We start from the raw sequence: 15,600 nt of genomic DNA, 5'->3' as shown, positions 1-15,600 counted from the left end.
CTGCAGGCCTGTTCTAGTGATTCTATTTCTAAGGTAATTACCTCAGATCATGTACAGATCAGTATGATCATCAGATGGCACTGCTGAAAGTCTATGGAGGGGGAGAGAACTGAAAACGTTATTAACCACAGCCTTAAGACGATCAAATTAATGTTACAACACAAAGTTACTTTTGCAAGACATACAAAAATAGATACCATATCAATTAGCAATAGTTGGCACATAAATGCAAAGATATGGATGTAATATGCTTCAGCGTAGACTAGTATGAGTATTATTGTATATATTCTAGCAGCATGTATATGTTATAATTAACACAACTGTACATGCTAAATGCAGTCTGCATAATGGGAGATGACAACCATGTCTACTGGCTAGATAAAACAAATAGTATATTATTTATGCATGTACAAACAATACCACAGACAATTTCTCAGACTGATTACTGAAGGCGTGTAAACTGCAATTGAACATGTCTTCACCCTCATAATGTTGAGGAAATCAAGAAAGGTTCCCACTGATATTTATATTCCTGATTTGCCTACATCAATTCAAATGAGCCCAGACATGCTTTTAAACCAACTCAACATACAGTATAATATGTTATCAATAAATAAAATCTCTCATATACATACATACATACATACATACACATATATATATATATATATATATATATATGTATACATACATACATATATATACATACATACATATATATACATACATACATATATACATACATACATACACATATATATATATATATACACATATACATATACATATACATATACACATACATACATACATACATACATACATACATACATACATACATACATATATATATATATATATTCTATAGATAAACTCCCCTCCGTATTTATATGGACAGTGAAGCAAAAATGTGCAAATGTTGCCCTATACCCCAGCATTTTAGATTTGAGATCAAATGTTTCACGAGGGGACACCATAGAATGTCACTTTTTGGGGGGGTATTTTTTATGCATATCTGTTTAACTGTTTAGAAATGAAAGCACTTTATGTATTTAGTCCCCCTATTAATTCCTAAGTATTTGGACAAATCCACATATAGTGTATTAAAGTAGTCAATAGTTTTTCATTTGGTCCCATATTCCTAGCACGAAATGACGACATCAAGCTTGTGACTCTACAATCTTGTTGGATGCATTTACAGTTTGTTTTTGTTGCGTTTCAAATGATGTTTTGCCCAATAGGAACTGAATGGAGACTAGATACATAACGTTCTTTCATTTCTAAATGGTAAAAAAGATAGGGATGAATATACCCTCAAATAAAAAGGTGACATTCTGTACTGTCGTCTCATAGGAAACATTTGATCTCAAATCCAAAATGCTGGCGTATTGGGTGACATTTACAATTTTTTTCTTCAATGTGCAGAAAAATACAGAGGAGAGTATATATAACTATATTTCACTCTCTGCATACATCAATAGCAAAACCTGTAATATAACAGCATTTGCCGATTTGCGTATGTGACGTAAATTAGCAATAGAACACTCATAAGCATATATTATGAACAATTACAAATAAAATGTTGGTCTTTAAAGTAAACCAATGCTTAATATTATATGTATCTTTATTGAAACACCTCATGCACAGAGAGGTTTCAATGTGTCGAGACTGGCTTGAAAACATCCTGGGTTCATTTGCGTTTAGATGTAAAGCCAATTGTTAGTTATCCAAGACTCCCCTATTCAACTGAAGGATCCCAAATAGACCATCTCCCATGTATAATGACATTAATTCATCAGTGTGCAATATTTAGGCCTGTGTGGTGTAGTAAAATCAAAATATTTCACCGGACATATGAACATACCAAAATACACCACAGTAAAAAGGGTTTTTATAAGGATAGAGAAGTGCTCTTTCTCACAAAAATGAAACGTTTTTTGGATCCATCAATTTCACAGGAGAGCACGTCAACAGATCAATGGCTCATTGATCAGAATTAACTTATGACGGATGCAGGCACTTCTTATAGTAAGAGCTAGGTCACAGATTTGATCTGGAATCAATGAACAGCTCAAAGCTGTGAAGAAAACACTAATACAAATAAACATTTACCCTTGAATATCATTAGATTTCTAAGACCCTGTTTAGTGATTTGTAAACAATCCGTGATCCCTTCACAATAAAAGTCCTTCCCACGTCAAGCTATTACACCAGGCTGATGACAACTTCTCGGTCGCTGTGATTCAGGTTTAGTGAACTACCCTGTTGCAAACTACAGTGTATCTTCCACAGATCCAACATGCAAACTAATATAGCAACTCAGCTCAAAAAGAGAAAAGAAAATGTGCGCAGACAACATTGATTCAAAATCCAAATACTGCACCTGGAATTCATGGAATTCAAGAAATTGCCACCACTACAAACACAGGACTTGAGATTAGAGGCACACAACGCTTGACACAAATGTCAGATGACTTCAAATTCCTACTCTTAAAATGCACTGCAAAGTATGTGCCAAGCTGACCATTTAAAAAGGTAAGATAATGGGCATCAATTGTAGTTGTTGGAACTCCACGTCTGTCTACGCAAAAGTTGCTCGAAATGAGTGGTTTACCAAATATCTAGCATCAAATGCAGTTACACAAGCGCCTAGCGCTAGCAGAATGACACGACCATTGCTCTGTTTCTGTTTTCATCCTACAAAGCTAAAGTGCCAGAGGTCCATGGTACAAGCGTTAGCAGTAGCATAGTAGTATCAATACAATGACAGCAAACGGCTATCCCACTAACTGAAGGGAAATCTCAAACAACACTTTCTATTTTCAATTTAACAAGAACTACATTGCAAAATGTGATTGTGATATTGGTTGCTTGGTAACAATGGCATCAAGCTAAATGATGGCTAGCACAACACTGTGCTGTGAATGGTGTACTCTTCAACCAGCCAAGAAACCACATACTAACCGAAGATCTCGGACGTGTTCCAAATGGCACCCGATTCCCCATGTATTGTACTACGTTGGACAAGGGCCCATAATGCTCTGGTCAAAAGTAGTGCACGACATAGGGAATAGGGTGCCATTTGAGACATAAAACAGCACAGCAAGGTCCCTGGATGGCATGGCAAACCCCTACAAGTGGATTACATAAGTAACCAAGGGAGAGAGCCTGGGCAGTGGGCACACGTTTTACCTAGAGGCCAGTGAGGTCAACAATAGCCTTGATGAATATAGTATCATCTCGTATGTAGGAGTTTTTGGTGTCCAGTTTGGGAAGAGGGCAGAAGAGTGGGCAGCCGCTGGCGATGTTCATGTCACTGACGGGCCTCTGGAAGGAGGAGGAGGAGATGTCGGGACGGAAGGCATCGATGATGTGCTCTCGGTTATTCTGATCCAGCAGCATCAGGGTCACCTGAACACAAGAGGATTGGCAGATCGCAACATCTAGGCTAGGCCACCTGTACATCAAGCCTCAATGACAACATTCATGCTTTGTGATGAACAATTGTTTATTTTGTTTTTACAAATATACACAAGTAGCAAGGAACTGACTAAAATGTACAAAATAAACATTGATCTACCTGCATTTACCATGCAAGACAAATACCAAGAATAGACTTAGCACAAGGGCAGACAGCTACTAGTGATGTTACTGCCCTTGAAATACATAATTACCTTTGTCATTCCAGTCATTTTGATACAGGTACAGTAGATAGAACACTGACATTAACATGCTGCTTCTCACAGTATCACACACACCAAACAAAAAAAAGGTACAAGCAGCAACGCATTCAAGATATCATGAGTGAAACGTTGTTCAAAAGTGTAATGAGTGTTTAACGTACAGTATTTATTGCAGGTAGGATATATAACACATGTTATAGGAGTGAGTTTTACCTTCTGGTTGAAGGGCCACTTGAGGAGGGCGTCACTGTGTCCCCTCATCACCACGAAGAACAGAGACAAGTGACTGGCCCGTCCCGTCCCGTCCCCATTCAGATAAATCCGTAGGCACATCTTGTAGCCATATTTGCTGGTGAAAAATGCTACAAAATGAACAAACATGATTAGGAAGTAAGCCTTGTCAGAACCAGACCATTTTTCAAACATGAATGAACAATTGTAAAATACAGTAATACAGAATGCATGATTGGACATTAGGCACATTGTACCATAGAGTGGTTGACTTTGATGTTTGAATGATAAAAGTGGTAGATAAAATTAAAAAACACATTACCTGGGGAGAACATAGCTGGGGCTCTGCCAGCAACAGCATCCTGTCTTTTCTTTGTGAAATCAGAGATTTTCCAGACAAAGATACCATCAAACGTAGCTGCAGACATTTCCCGAATATTCCCCTCCATCTCCACAATGGACAGGTCTCTCAGGCCCACAGTTCTCTCCAGCTGACGCACCTGCAGCAACAAAAGACAGGAATTAACCAGGTTTCCATCCAACCTTTTTATACGAGTATAGTACATGGCGGATGAAACATTTCATGACAGGCCTGATGGAAACAGCTAATTTGTCAGTGAACTTTACAAATGTCAACCAAACACACTAGGCAAAGTCAGATTTTTTTTGTGTCGGTAAAATTAGGCGAAATGACAGTGGGAACGTTTTTTAATGCGCAAATATTTATATAAAACCATTTTGAAGTCACGCGATGACGTGTTGCGTGGTCTTCCCACTACGAAGGCTACAGATAAAATAAGTTATGATGAACTTCCCAGGGTGTCAAAGTGCAAGGTGATGAGCTTGACGCTCCTTTCAATAAATATCAAGGGTCTTCTTCTGGTGACATGATTATCGATGCTTGGCTGCCTCTTGTCAAATAAAAAGAATATTGCTATTTTGCCCATAATAATCTCATTATGTAGGCTATACCCACACTGTATATGTGAAAAATGCGATGGAAACCCATTTAACTTGTATTTTTTTTCTTCGGTACATGGCAATTTAACCACAATGTGGTAAAATATGTGAACTACGTCAACACGCACAGCCTTTCCTCAGCAACAAGTCAATTTGATAAAAACACATCTCTGGTGCAGTTTTTAGAATATTTGCATAGAAATATGTTGGCAATTGGATGGAAACCTAGCTATGGTCTTAAAAAATATATTCTGGGGCCTCCCGAGTGGTGCAGCGGTCTAAGGCGTTACTAAAGACCCGGGTTCGATCCCAGGCTGTATCACAACCGGCCGTAAGGCCGGGGGGCCTCTACTTGGCTCATCGCGCTCTAGTGACTCCTTGTGGCGGGCCGGGCTCCTGCAGGCTGAACGGTGTTTCCTTTGACACATTGGTGCAGCTGGCTTCAGGGTTAAGTGGGCGGGTGTTAAGAAGCGCGGTTTGGCGAGTCATGTTTCGGAGGATGCATGACTCAACCTTCGCCTCCCGAGCCTGTTGGGGAGTTGCAGCGATGAGACAAGATCGAAATTGGGGAGAAAATCATATCATTATAATAACATTAGAAACAATTCTGTACCTGTTTTGTTTGAAGGCTTATGTCCTCAGCCCTAACCTTAGGCCTCACCCCTTCCTTGACACTCACCTCAGCTGTCCCCACTCTGCTCATTAGCACCCCTTGACTACTCAAGCAGTAGTTTTTTCCCTCTAGTCTTCCTTACTAATGTTAATATTAAGATCATTTTAGTTTGATAACAGTTTATATGCTGTTGCCATATTCCTTAGTACAATTTCCAATATCCACAATTTGTTAGTAAGATGCATTTCAGGTTGTTTTCCTTTTAACAGGTGTTTGTATCGCCCTAGTAAACCACAACAATGCCTTAGCCTGCTACCCTTTCCCACGTGCTCCTGTGTCTGTGTGTGCAATAAAAACAAAGTATTTGGATCCCTGCTCCGTCACCTCATTTAATCTGCATTCTGATAGCTGCGCCATGGTGGCATTCTGAACTCTGAACCAGCCATTACAAACCGCCTTATATGGGGTGGCAGGTAGCCTAGTGGTTAGAGTGTTGGACTAGTAACAGAAAGGTTGCAAGATTGAATCCCTGAGCTGACAAGGTAAAAAATCTGTCGTTCTGCCCCTGAACAAGGCAGTTAACCCACGGTTCCTAGGCCGTCATTGAAAATACAAATTTGTTCTTAACTGACCTGCCTAGTTAAATAAAGGTAAATATATTTACCTTTATTTAACTAGTCTTTACCTTTATTTAACTTGTCCACCCAATCCACAAGGACGACAAGGACGTAGTACATCTATGATCATTCATGTCAGTTACATTAATAATGGATGGATGCACAAAAGTGAAATGTCAAAAACTAAGAGGCAAGTTTATTTTTCAAGGGATTTTCAGACCAAAGACGACACCTTAGACATGTGTGCCAATGGCTGCGGCATTAGCACTAGACCAGCCAGGCCACAAGAGAGGCAAGTTGACTGGTGTCGATAGAAGCAGAGTGGGGACTGGGGATGTCTTCCTCCTTACCTTGTTATTGAGGATCTCCACCTTGTCCTGGTCCAGGCGATGCTGGCGGTTGTAGGCCTCGATGGTGGTGGAGGAGCGCTCCATCTCTCGGTTGAGGACACAGACAATGTTCTCGAAGGTGCCCACTTTCAGCTCCAGTTCCTGGCACCGCCGGCTCAGCTCTGCCACCTTGGTCTTCTCACTGTGGAGCTGCAGCTCCAGGGCGGCGCCCACCGCACTGGGCAGGGGGGTAAAGGAGGTGGCCAGGGCAGGGAGGGCCAGGGTAGGGAGGGTAGGGGCACAGGCTCCCTGCACGGGGGCTCCCCCACCCAGAGTCAGCTGTCCCAGCTTCAGCTCCAGCTCTCTCAAGGCCCGGTGCAGCTCATGGATCTTGTGACCTGCGAGCTCCAGGCTCTGGGGCTGCAAGCTCTCCAGGCTCACCTTGATGCCCATGATGAAATGCAAGAGTAGATTTAAGTGTTCGTAGGAACATGCACGCTCATGGTCATGGGTCTTCTCCTTCTCCACCTTGGGCAAAGTTGTTGCATACAAACACACACACATACACAGTAGGGTTAAGGCCAACACATTCACAAAAACTGGTAATCTTAAGAAATCCACTCCAATTTCACCCAGTAAACTTAAAGGTGGCATCCATAAAGTAATGATAAAATAAAGTCCACTTACAGACATATCACAGCCAACGACGTGAAATCTGCAAGGTGCTCTGAATTTACTGCAGAACTTGATGTGGTCCACATACTGCAGGGAGAGAACAAACTTATATCAAGCCACATCCAAGCATTTTTACAGCAAAAATATTCATTACCTTTCATAAGTATTCAGACCCCTTGACTTTTTCCACATTTTGATACGTTACAGCCTTTGTCTAAAATGGCTTCATTTAGTTTATTTCCTCATCAATCTACACATAATACCCCAATATGACAAAGCAAAAACAGGTTTTTGAAATGTTAGCCAATTTGGAAAAAAACTGAAATATAACATTTACATAAGTATTTATACCCTTTACTCAGTACTTTGTTGAAGCACCTTTGGTCGCGATTACAGCCTGGAATCTTTTTGGGTATGACTCTACAAGCTTGGTACACCTGTATTTGGGGAGTTTCTCTCATTCTTCTCTGCAGATCCTCTCAAGCTCTGTTAGGTTCAATATTGGATTCAGACTAGAGAATCTGGATTCTCATGGTCTGAGAGTCTTTAGGTGCCTTCTGGCAAACTCCAAGCGGGCTGTCATGTGCCTTTTACTGAGAAGTGGCGTCCGTCTGGCAACTCTACCATAAAAGCCTGATTGGTGGAGTGCTGCAGAGATGGTTGCCCCTCTGTCAGAGTGACTATCGGGTTCTTGGTCACGGAGCCCTTCTCCCCCCATTGCTCAGTTTGGCCGGGCGGCCAGCTATAGGAAGAGTCTTGGTGGTTCCAAACTTCTTCCTTTTAAGAATGATGGAGGCCACTGTGTTCTTGGGGACCTTCAATGCTGCAGACATTTTTTGGTACCCTTCCCCAGATCTGTGCCTCGGCACATTCCTGTCTCGGCACTCTACGGACAATTCCTTCGATTTCATGGCTTGGCTTTTGCTCTGACATGCACTGCCAACTGTGGGACCTTATATAGACAGATGTGTGTCTTTCCAAATCATGTCCAATTAATTTAATTTAGCACAGGTGGACTCCAATCAATTTGTATCTCAAGGAAGATCAATGAAAACAGGATGCACCGGAGCTCAATTTCAGGTCTCACTGCAAAGGTTCTGAATACTTACAGTGGGGCAAAAAAGTATTTAGTCAGCCACCAATTGTGCAAGTTCTCCCACTTAAAAAGATGTCATTTTCATCATAGGTACACTTCAACTATGACATCTAAAATGAGAAAAAAAAAATCAGAAAATCACTTTTTTAGGATTTTTGTATTAATTTATTTGCAAATTATGGTGGAAAATAAGTATTTGGTCACCTACAAACAAGCAAGATTTCTGGCTCTCACAGACCTGTAACTTCTTCTTTAAGAGGCTCCTCTGTCCTCCACTCGTTACCTGTATTAATGGCACCTGTTTTAACTTGTTATCAGTATAAAAGACACCTGTCCACAACCTCAAACAGTCACACTCCAAACTCCACTATGGCCAAGACCAAAGAGCTGTCAAAGGACACCAGAAACAAAATTGTAGACCTGCACCAGGCTGGGAAGACTGAATCTGCAATAGGTAAGCAGCTTGGTTTGAAGAAATCAACTGTGGGAGCAATTATTATGAAATGGAAGACATACAAGACCACTGATAATCTCCCTCGATCTGGGGCTCCACGCAAGATCTCACCCCGTGGGGTCAAAATGATCACAAGAACGGTGAGCAAAAATCCCAGAACCACACGGGGGGACCTAGTGAATAACCTGCAGAGAGCTGGGACCAAAGTAACAAAGCCTACCATCAGTAACACACTACGCCGCCAGGGACTCAAATCCTGCAGTGCCAGACGTGTCCCCCTGCTTAAGCCAGTACATGTCCTGGCCCGTCTGAAGTTTGCTAGAGAGCATTTGGATGATCCAGAAGAAGATTGGGAGAATGTCATATGGTCAGATGAAACCAAAATATAACTTTTTGGTAAAAACTCAACTCGTCATGTTTGGAGGACAAAGAATGCTGAGTTGCATCCAAAGAACACCATATCTACTGTGAAGCATGGGGGTGGAAACATCATGCTTTGGGGCTGTTTTTCTGCAAAGGGACCAGGACGACTGATCCGTGTAAAGTAAAGAATGGGGCCATGTATCGTGAGATTTTGAGTGAAAACCTCCTTCCACCAGCAAGGGCATTGAAGATGAAACGTGGCTGGGTCTTTCAGCATGACAATGATCCCAAGCACACCGCCCAGGCAACGAAGGAGTGGCTTCGTAAGAAGCCTTTCAAGGTCCTGGAGTGGCCTAGCCAGTCTCCAGATCTCAACCCCATAGAAAATCTTTGGAGGGAGTTGAAAGTCTGTGTTGCCCAGCAACAGCCCCAAAACATAACTGCTCTAGAGGAGATCTGCATGGAGAAATGGGCCAAAATACCAGCAACAGTGTGTGAAAACCTTGTGAAGACTTACAGAAAACGTTTGACCTCTGTCATTGCCAACAAAGGGTATATAACAAAGTATAGAGATAAACTTTTGTTATTGACCAAATACTTATTTTCCACCATAATTTGCAAATAAATTCATAAAAAATCCTACAATGTGATTTTCTGGATTTTTTTTTCTCATTTTGTCTGTCATAGTTGAAGTGTACCTATGAGGAAAATTACCTCTCTCATCTTTTTAAGTGGGAGAACTTGCACAATTGGTGGCTGACTAAATACTTGTTTGCCCCACTGTATGTAAATAAGGTATTTCTATTATTTTTTATAGATTTACAAAAATGTCTAAAAACCTGTTTTTTCTTTGTCATTATGGTGTATTGTGTGTAGATTGATGAGGAAAATAGTTTATTTCATCATTTTTAGTATATGGCTGTAACGTAATAAAATGTGGAAAAAGTCAAGGGGTCTGAAAACTTTCCGATTGCACTGTAACAACATTTTAAATTGGTTAATCAATCAGTAAACAATGTGTCCATCCTTGCCTTTTCTCTGGGAATCTTTTTCTTTGCGCAGCCTTCACAAATCATAGGGTACTTTGGACAGATCTCATCATGAGCCTAGAAAACAAAACGGTTTATGTATTTTCATATAGGCTACACCCAATAACAAAACAGTACATGTTCTACATCTGATTTCGATTATGAAACAAAATGCAGACAAGTATGGTGATTTACCTTGATGTTCTTGAAATGGAAAGGTTCTTTGCAGTATTTGCAGTTTAAAGTCCTCTCAGGACATTCCCGTTCGTTGTGGCGCTCCAGCTCATTGGTTCTCATGAGTTCTTTACAGGAGGGACAGAGAATGATCATGAAGTCACACTTTCCCTCGTGGTTCACCTGGAAAACACACGACGACAACACTTCAAAACAAATGAATACACTGTAGGTTTAGTAATCTGTTAAGAACATTCATGTAGTCGACTTAGCAATTTTTTCTATACTTGTTCATCTGTAATTGAAACAGGATTTTTTTTTAAATGATCAGTGCTATTTGAGAGTTGCAAAAACTACAAATGACAATAGCTAGGTTCCATCCAATCGGCGACAGATTTATGTAAATATTCTAAAATCCGCACAAATAAAATACACTACTTTTCCCACCCATGGTGTGTTTCCATCAAACATAGATGTTCCAAAGGTCTGCATATGTGGCTTGTAGGCTGTGTGTGGAAGGCAGGAGATACTAAATGTGTTTATGTTTATTAACGGTCAATTATCGTGAGACCGGCAATTATTTGCTTGACAATCACCGGCTGACAAAATGTCATGACCGCCACAGCCCAAGGGAGAACCACACACCATGTCATCGCGTGACTCCAAGTTTACTTCGATTTGATGGTTATTATATCAATATTTTCACATAAAGGCATTTCCACCACCACTTCTTACATAATTTGCTTTACCGATACAAAAATATATTATCTGTCGGCATTTATAAAATTGTACCAAAACTTCCTGTTTCCATCACAGCTGTCATAATTTTTTTGGTATGACATCACTCACAACTATGGATGAAAAAGTGTTTATTGATAGCATCAAATTTGACGTTAAATTGAAAGTGGGGCAGCATATTTAAAACCTACAACGTTGAACTTTTTAAACATGTACATTATTTGGTATAAAGAAATACAAAACAATCCCATACCTCATATTCTTTGATATTGCCAGTCCAAGTGCATCCTTCATTTGGACAAACAGCTGCCAATGCTTCCACTTCTCTCCGCGCTGCATTGTCAGGAAAAGCCTTGAGGGAAAGGGAAGGTTAGACTATTGTATTATTAAAGCACAAAGATTCAACACATACATGTTTTCTGAGTAAATGAGAACACCAAACCAGTATGCATAGCCCAATTTAGTCTTATAAACTTCTGAGATATTTGCCAACCTGAGCTTATTGTTGTTTGGCAACACTTTCCCCATGTCCGAGCCTATATCCGGCTATGTTCGGCTATGAAAAGCCAACTGATATTTACTCCTGAGGTGCTGACTTGCTGCACCCTCGACAACTACTGTGATTATTATTATTTGACCATGCTGGTCATTTATGAACATTTGAACATCTTGGCCATGTTCTGTTATAATCTCCACCTGGCACAGACAGAAGAGGACTAGCCACCCCTCATAGCCTGGTTCCTCTCTAGGTTTCTTCCTAGGTTTTGGCCTTTCTAGGGAATTTTTCCTAGCCACCGTGCTTCTACACCTGCATTGCTTGCTGTTTGGGGTTTTAGGCTGGGTTTCTGTACAGCACATTGAGATATCAGCAGATGTAAGAAGGGCTATATAAATACATTTGATATATCCGTAGTGGGTTCTGATTCGGAAGTTGTTCTTTGGGTCGCTGAGTAGTGCCCAAGAAATAATTAAACCCAATTGTTAGATGCTACCACCCACCCTTCCAAATAACAACTAAACATGGATTCCATGAACGAGTTCGTTTAACATGTCTCGGTGCCCCGGGTGAATAGCCTATGAGCTGAGTTGAGCAATCCTACTCAACATTCATGGAGCATGTCCTTTCCAACAGAGCCGCTAAAAACCGTTCTGCTCTCGCAGGAAAAAAAACTGCAGCTCCAAATTCGCTCCATTCATTAAAATGACAATTTAACCAACACCCATCTATTTTTGTGACTACCTACCAAATGGTTTTGAAGTATTGAAACCAATCCACATGGACCTGAATGAAAAGTATTTGAATAAACAAGAAAATATTAATGTAAGAAGCGCACATCATTTCAAACAGGCTACATGTCATTTTAAACAGCATATAAAAACACTAAATAGGCCAGGAGCCAGACAGGGAGCCTAAGAAGGAACTAAAATTAATTATTTAGGCTATATTATTTACATTTCTTCAAAGCTACAGCCTAAAAAGAAATACATTGTTAAGCATTTGAGTGCGACACAATTGGCTGGTATGTACATAAAGCCCTCAGCATTTAAACATTGTCGTATTAAATCATTATAGTCTTGCGCATTTAGGTTATGACTTACTTAGAATTAAATACAAATTTAACGAAAAATTACCTATTAGTGCCTTTGACATCATTTTTAGAAACACGAGTTTGGCAAGTCTGTGGCTTCAGGCTCATGCGATGGTGCCTGGAGAGCAGGCCAGCTGAGAATATCCTCTCCACACTTGCAAAGCCACTGGGGATGCTAAACACCAGTTTGGCCACTCTTGCCAGGCTGGGCAGAGATGAAGATTATATATATATATATATATATATATATATATATATATATATATATATATACACACACACACATTTTTTTCTATCTATAAATACTTTTCTACAATGACACACGTTATTTACCCACCCGCCAACCCCTCTTTTACGCTACTGCTACTCTCTGTTCATCATTTATGCAGTCACTTTAACCTTATCTACATGTACATACTACCTCAATCAGCCTGCCTAACCGGTGTCTGTATGTAGCCTCGCTACTGTATATAGCCTGTCTTTTTGCTGTTGTTTTATTTCTTTACCTACCTAATGTTCACCTAATACCTTTTTGCACCATTGGTTAGCGCCTGTAAGTAAGCATTTCACTGTAAGGTCTGCACCTGTTGTATTCGGCGCATGTGACAAATAAACTTTGATTTGATTCGTTCCTTTCTTTTAGCATGTGCACATAGTAGGTACACCTTCATGCTTTTGGGATACTTGTATTTTCACATTCCAAAATCATTTAGTTGTGGACACTACATCACTGCACGCCCTCTCTTGCGCTTGGTCCTCATTTTATAGCCTTGATATCACCTTGATATAGCATATATATATATTTTGCGAACTCCATGACAGTAGATAAAGCAAGGGGCTATAACAGCAAACAAGTAGACTACAAATGCATGCCCTGAGCTCGTGAAGGGAGTGCTGCTGCCTTCACGCTCCGCTCACATACTCTGTCCGGGTAGGCGGAGTTTGCACATTTTAGACGATTCCATTGGTCCTTACGTGAAATCTCCACTCAACAGGGGCACCGGGCCATACAAAACGAACTTGCCAAATGTTGTGCCCCAGTTTTGAGCAGACACCTGTCGTTTCACACCTGTTTGTCCTATCTAATCAGCCTCGCAAGGCAGGAAGCAGACAAGAAGTAGAATGGAACGTGTACGTGCAAACATTGACATTCATGTTCAGTTTTGATTAGGGAGGAGAGGATAGGTGGCATCTAACCATTGGATTTGATTATTTTTGGGCAATGCTCAGCGATGTAAACAACGAGTTCCTAATCTGAACCGTCTACCGATTACGGATATAGGCTCGGCTGTGGGAAAAGTGTTGCCAAACAAGCATAGCACGGGTCAGTAAATAACTCGCAATTTAGGTCAGTGGAGGCTCCTGAGGGGAGGATGTCTCATAACAATGGCCTCCACTGAGGTAGGTGTATGTTATACTGCTAGACGGAGATCCAATCTGTCTAGTACCACTGGGTTACTGTATGTAATTAAGTGTCTAGTCTGTAGGAAAAATACTGTTTAACAGACTGCAAAATTAATGCACGACTATAGCCTCTGTTACAAACAATCTACTTAGTCTCTGGTAATCTTTGAAATTCTATTAGCTATGTACAGTAGTCTGTGCAAATATCTGAATCAACTACACAAGTACTTACACCGCCTTCTTTAAGAATAGATGTGGGGTCCTCAAACAAGTCCTCTTTGATGCAAGCACTGCATTTATGTGGTCCAGAACTTGAAAGACATAAAATATGTAGCACAGCCATTTCTCTAGTCTATTACATACATATACAGTTAATTTAGCTAACTGTTCGCTAATCTCAATTAACACCCAGTTGCAAGAGCTGACGTTATAACTAACCAATCACTGATTGCCTACGGACTGTTAACATGAACAATTCTTAACAATGCTATCCATCCTCGTCCACTGGGTAGTTAGCTTGCACTTGCAGAACCATTGATGTGTTTGAACAAGGTCATTGTGGGGATACAACAGGGTGACAGTACCTAGATCAATACTTGATCATATATTAACTGAGTTTATAAACACCTGGCAAGCCTCGCAACGTGTTGACATACACTGACTGTGTGTTCATGAATGCTATGGGCAAGTCTAACAAGCTAGCTAATGTTAGCGTTCGTAGAGCAACATCACCCAGTCTGAACACGACACTCACCTAACAATTTTGTTGAAACAGAATGAACAAAAACGATGGCCACATTGGGCTTGTAGAGGCCTTCTCAATATTTTCAAACAAGAATTGCACATGTGTTTTTCTTCGAGGTTGTTCGCCAAAATTTTCTTAGGGAACCCTGGTTTGTTGCCTTCCAGTGAAGATGGTGGTGATGGCTCTTGTGCAGCCATTTCTCCCCGAACATGCAAGAGAATGACGCTGCCGCTGGGGGCGCTTTCAGGAGAGCAATGTTTGGCTGGAACAGCTGATTGACTGAACTCAAGCCGAACTGACAACGTTTTTGCTACATTCATGTGCTCTACATTTAGATATCACTGCTATGGACATGAATGGCTTGTCATAGATCAAATGTGAAACGTGTTTTTACTGCAGATGCTACAATTTTTTTAGACTTGAATATGTAGCCATGGATTCTTATAGAATATTTAATTTACCTACACTGAAAAAAAAAATGCAATATGCAGCAATTACATTTACTGATGTTAATTATTCAGCAATCATTGATTATGAAAAATACACCCCTGTGTCGAAAATTTTTTTTTTTTAGATACAAATTTTGATCTTTAGGACATTTCTCTTATAGCTTCTATTTCACATGTTGCAATGTTTGTTTTTGCGACGTTGCTTTTGTCTAACAAATGTGGGAACCTGCCTATAGATCTGGTATAAATCAAAACACCTCAAGACAAGGTATCAAGAACAAGGTACAACTAGCTGAAACAAGCCACTTACCATTTCCCCCTGTCAGTCATTGTTGCTAGCTATCTAACTGTTCATAACCCATGCCCTTCTACCCCTGCGATGCTTGTGCATCATTTTCGTGACATTGTCAGGCAACCTGTCTATAGACAAGATGACAGCAATCCATGCTTTG

General features: G+C 40.5%; 1 protein-coding gene across 3 annotated transcripts; it reads right to left on the bottom strand.

The window, feature by feature from the left end:
• Positions 1-803: 803 nt before the first annotated feature.
• traf2a (Tnf receptor-associated factor 2a) lies at positions 804-15,141 on the bottom strand. Of its 3 annotated transcripts, none has more exons than XM_021606408.3 (10): positions 14,709-15,141; positions 14,187-14,265; positions 11,215-11,313; positions 10,245-10,406; positions 10,053-10,127; positions 7,121-7,195; positions 6,455-6,961; positions 4,237-4,414; positions 3,897-4,045; positions 804-3,411 (listed from the first exon to the last, which is right to left on the bottom strand). In XM_021606408.3, the coding sequence occupies exons 1-10, from the start codon at positions 15,017-15,019 to the stop codon at positions 3,193-3,195; spliced, it is 1,854 nt and encodes a 617-aa protein (XP_021462083.3). In that variant the 5' UTR covers positions 15,020-15,141; the 3' UTR covers positions 804-3,192. The 3 variants fall into 3 exon arrangements, with proteins under 3 accessions (XP_021462083.3, XP_036835965.1, XP_021462084.3); XM_036980070.2 differs by lacking the exons at positions 14,187-14,265; positions 14,709-15,141 and adding exons at positions 12,206-12,243; positions 12,594-12,750; XM_021606409.3 differs by having other exon boundaries at positions 1,261-3,411; positions 6,455-6,874.
• Between the last annotated feature and the right edge of the window lie 459 nt (positions 15,142-15,600).

This window comes from Oncorhynchus mykiss, chromosome 6 (genome assembly GCF_057628025.1).
Source record: "Oncorhynchus mykiss isolate SJ-2025 chromosome 6, ASM5762802v1, whole genome shotgun sequence".
In the NCBI taxonomy this organism is placed as follows: domain Eukaryota; kingdom Metazoa; phylum Chordata; class Actinopteri; order Salmoniformes; family Salmonidae; genus Oncorhynchus; species Oncorhynchus mykiss.
The sequence above is the reverse complement of the archived record's forward strand: the minus strand, read 5'-3'. Positions and strand labels throughout refer to the sequence as shown.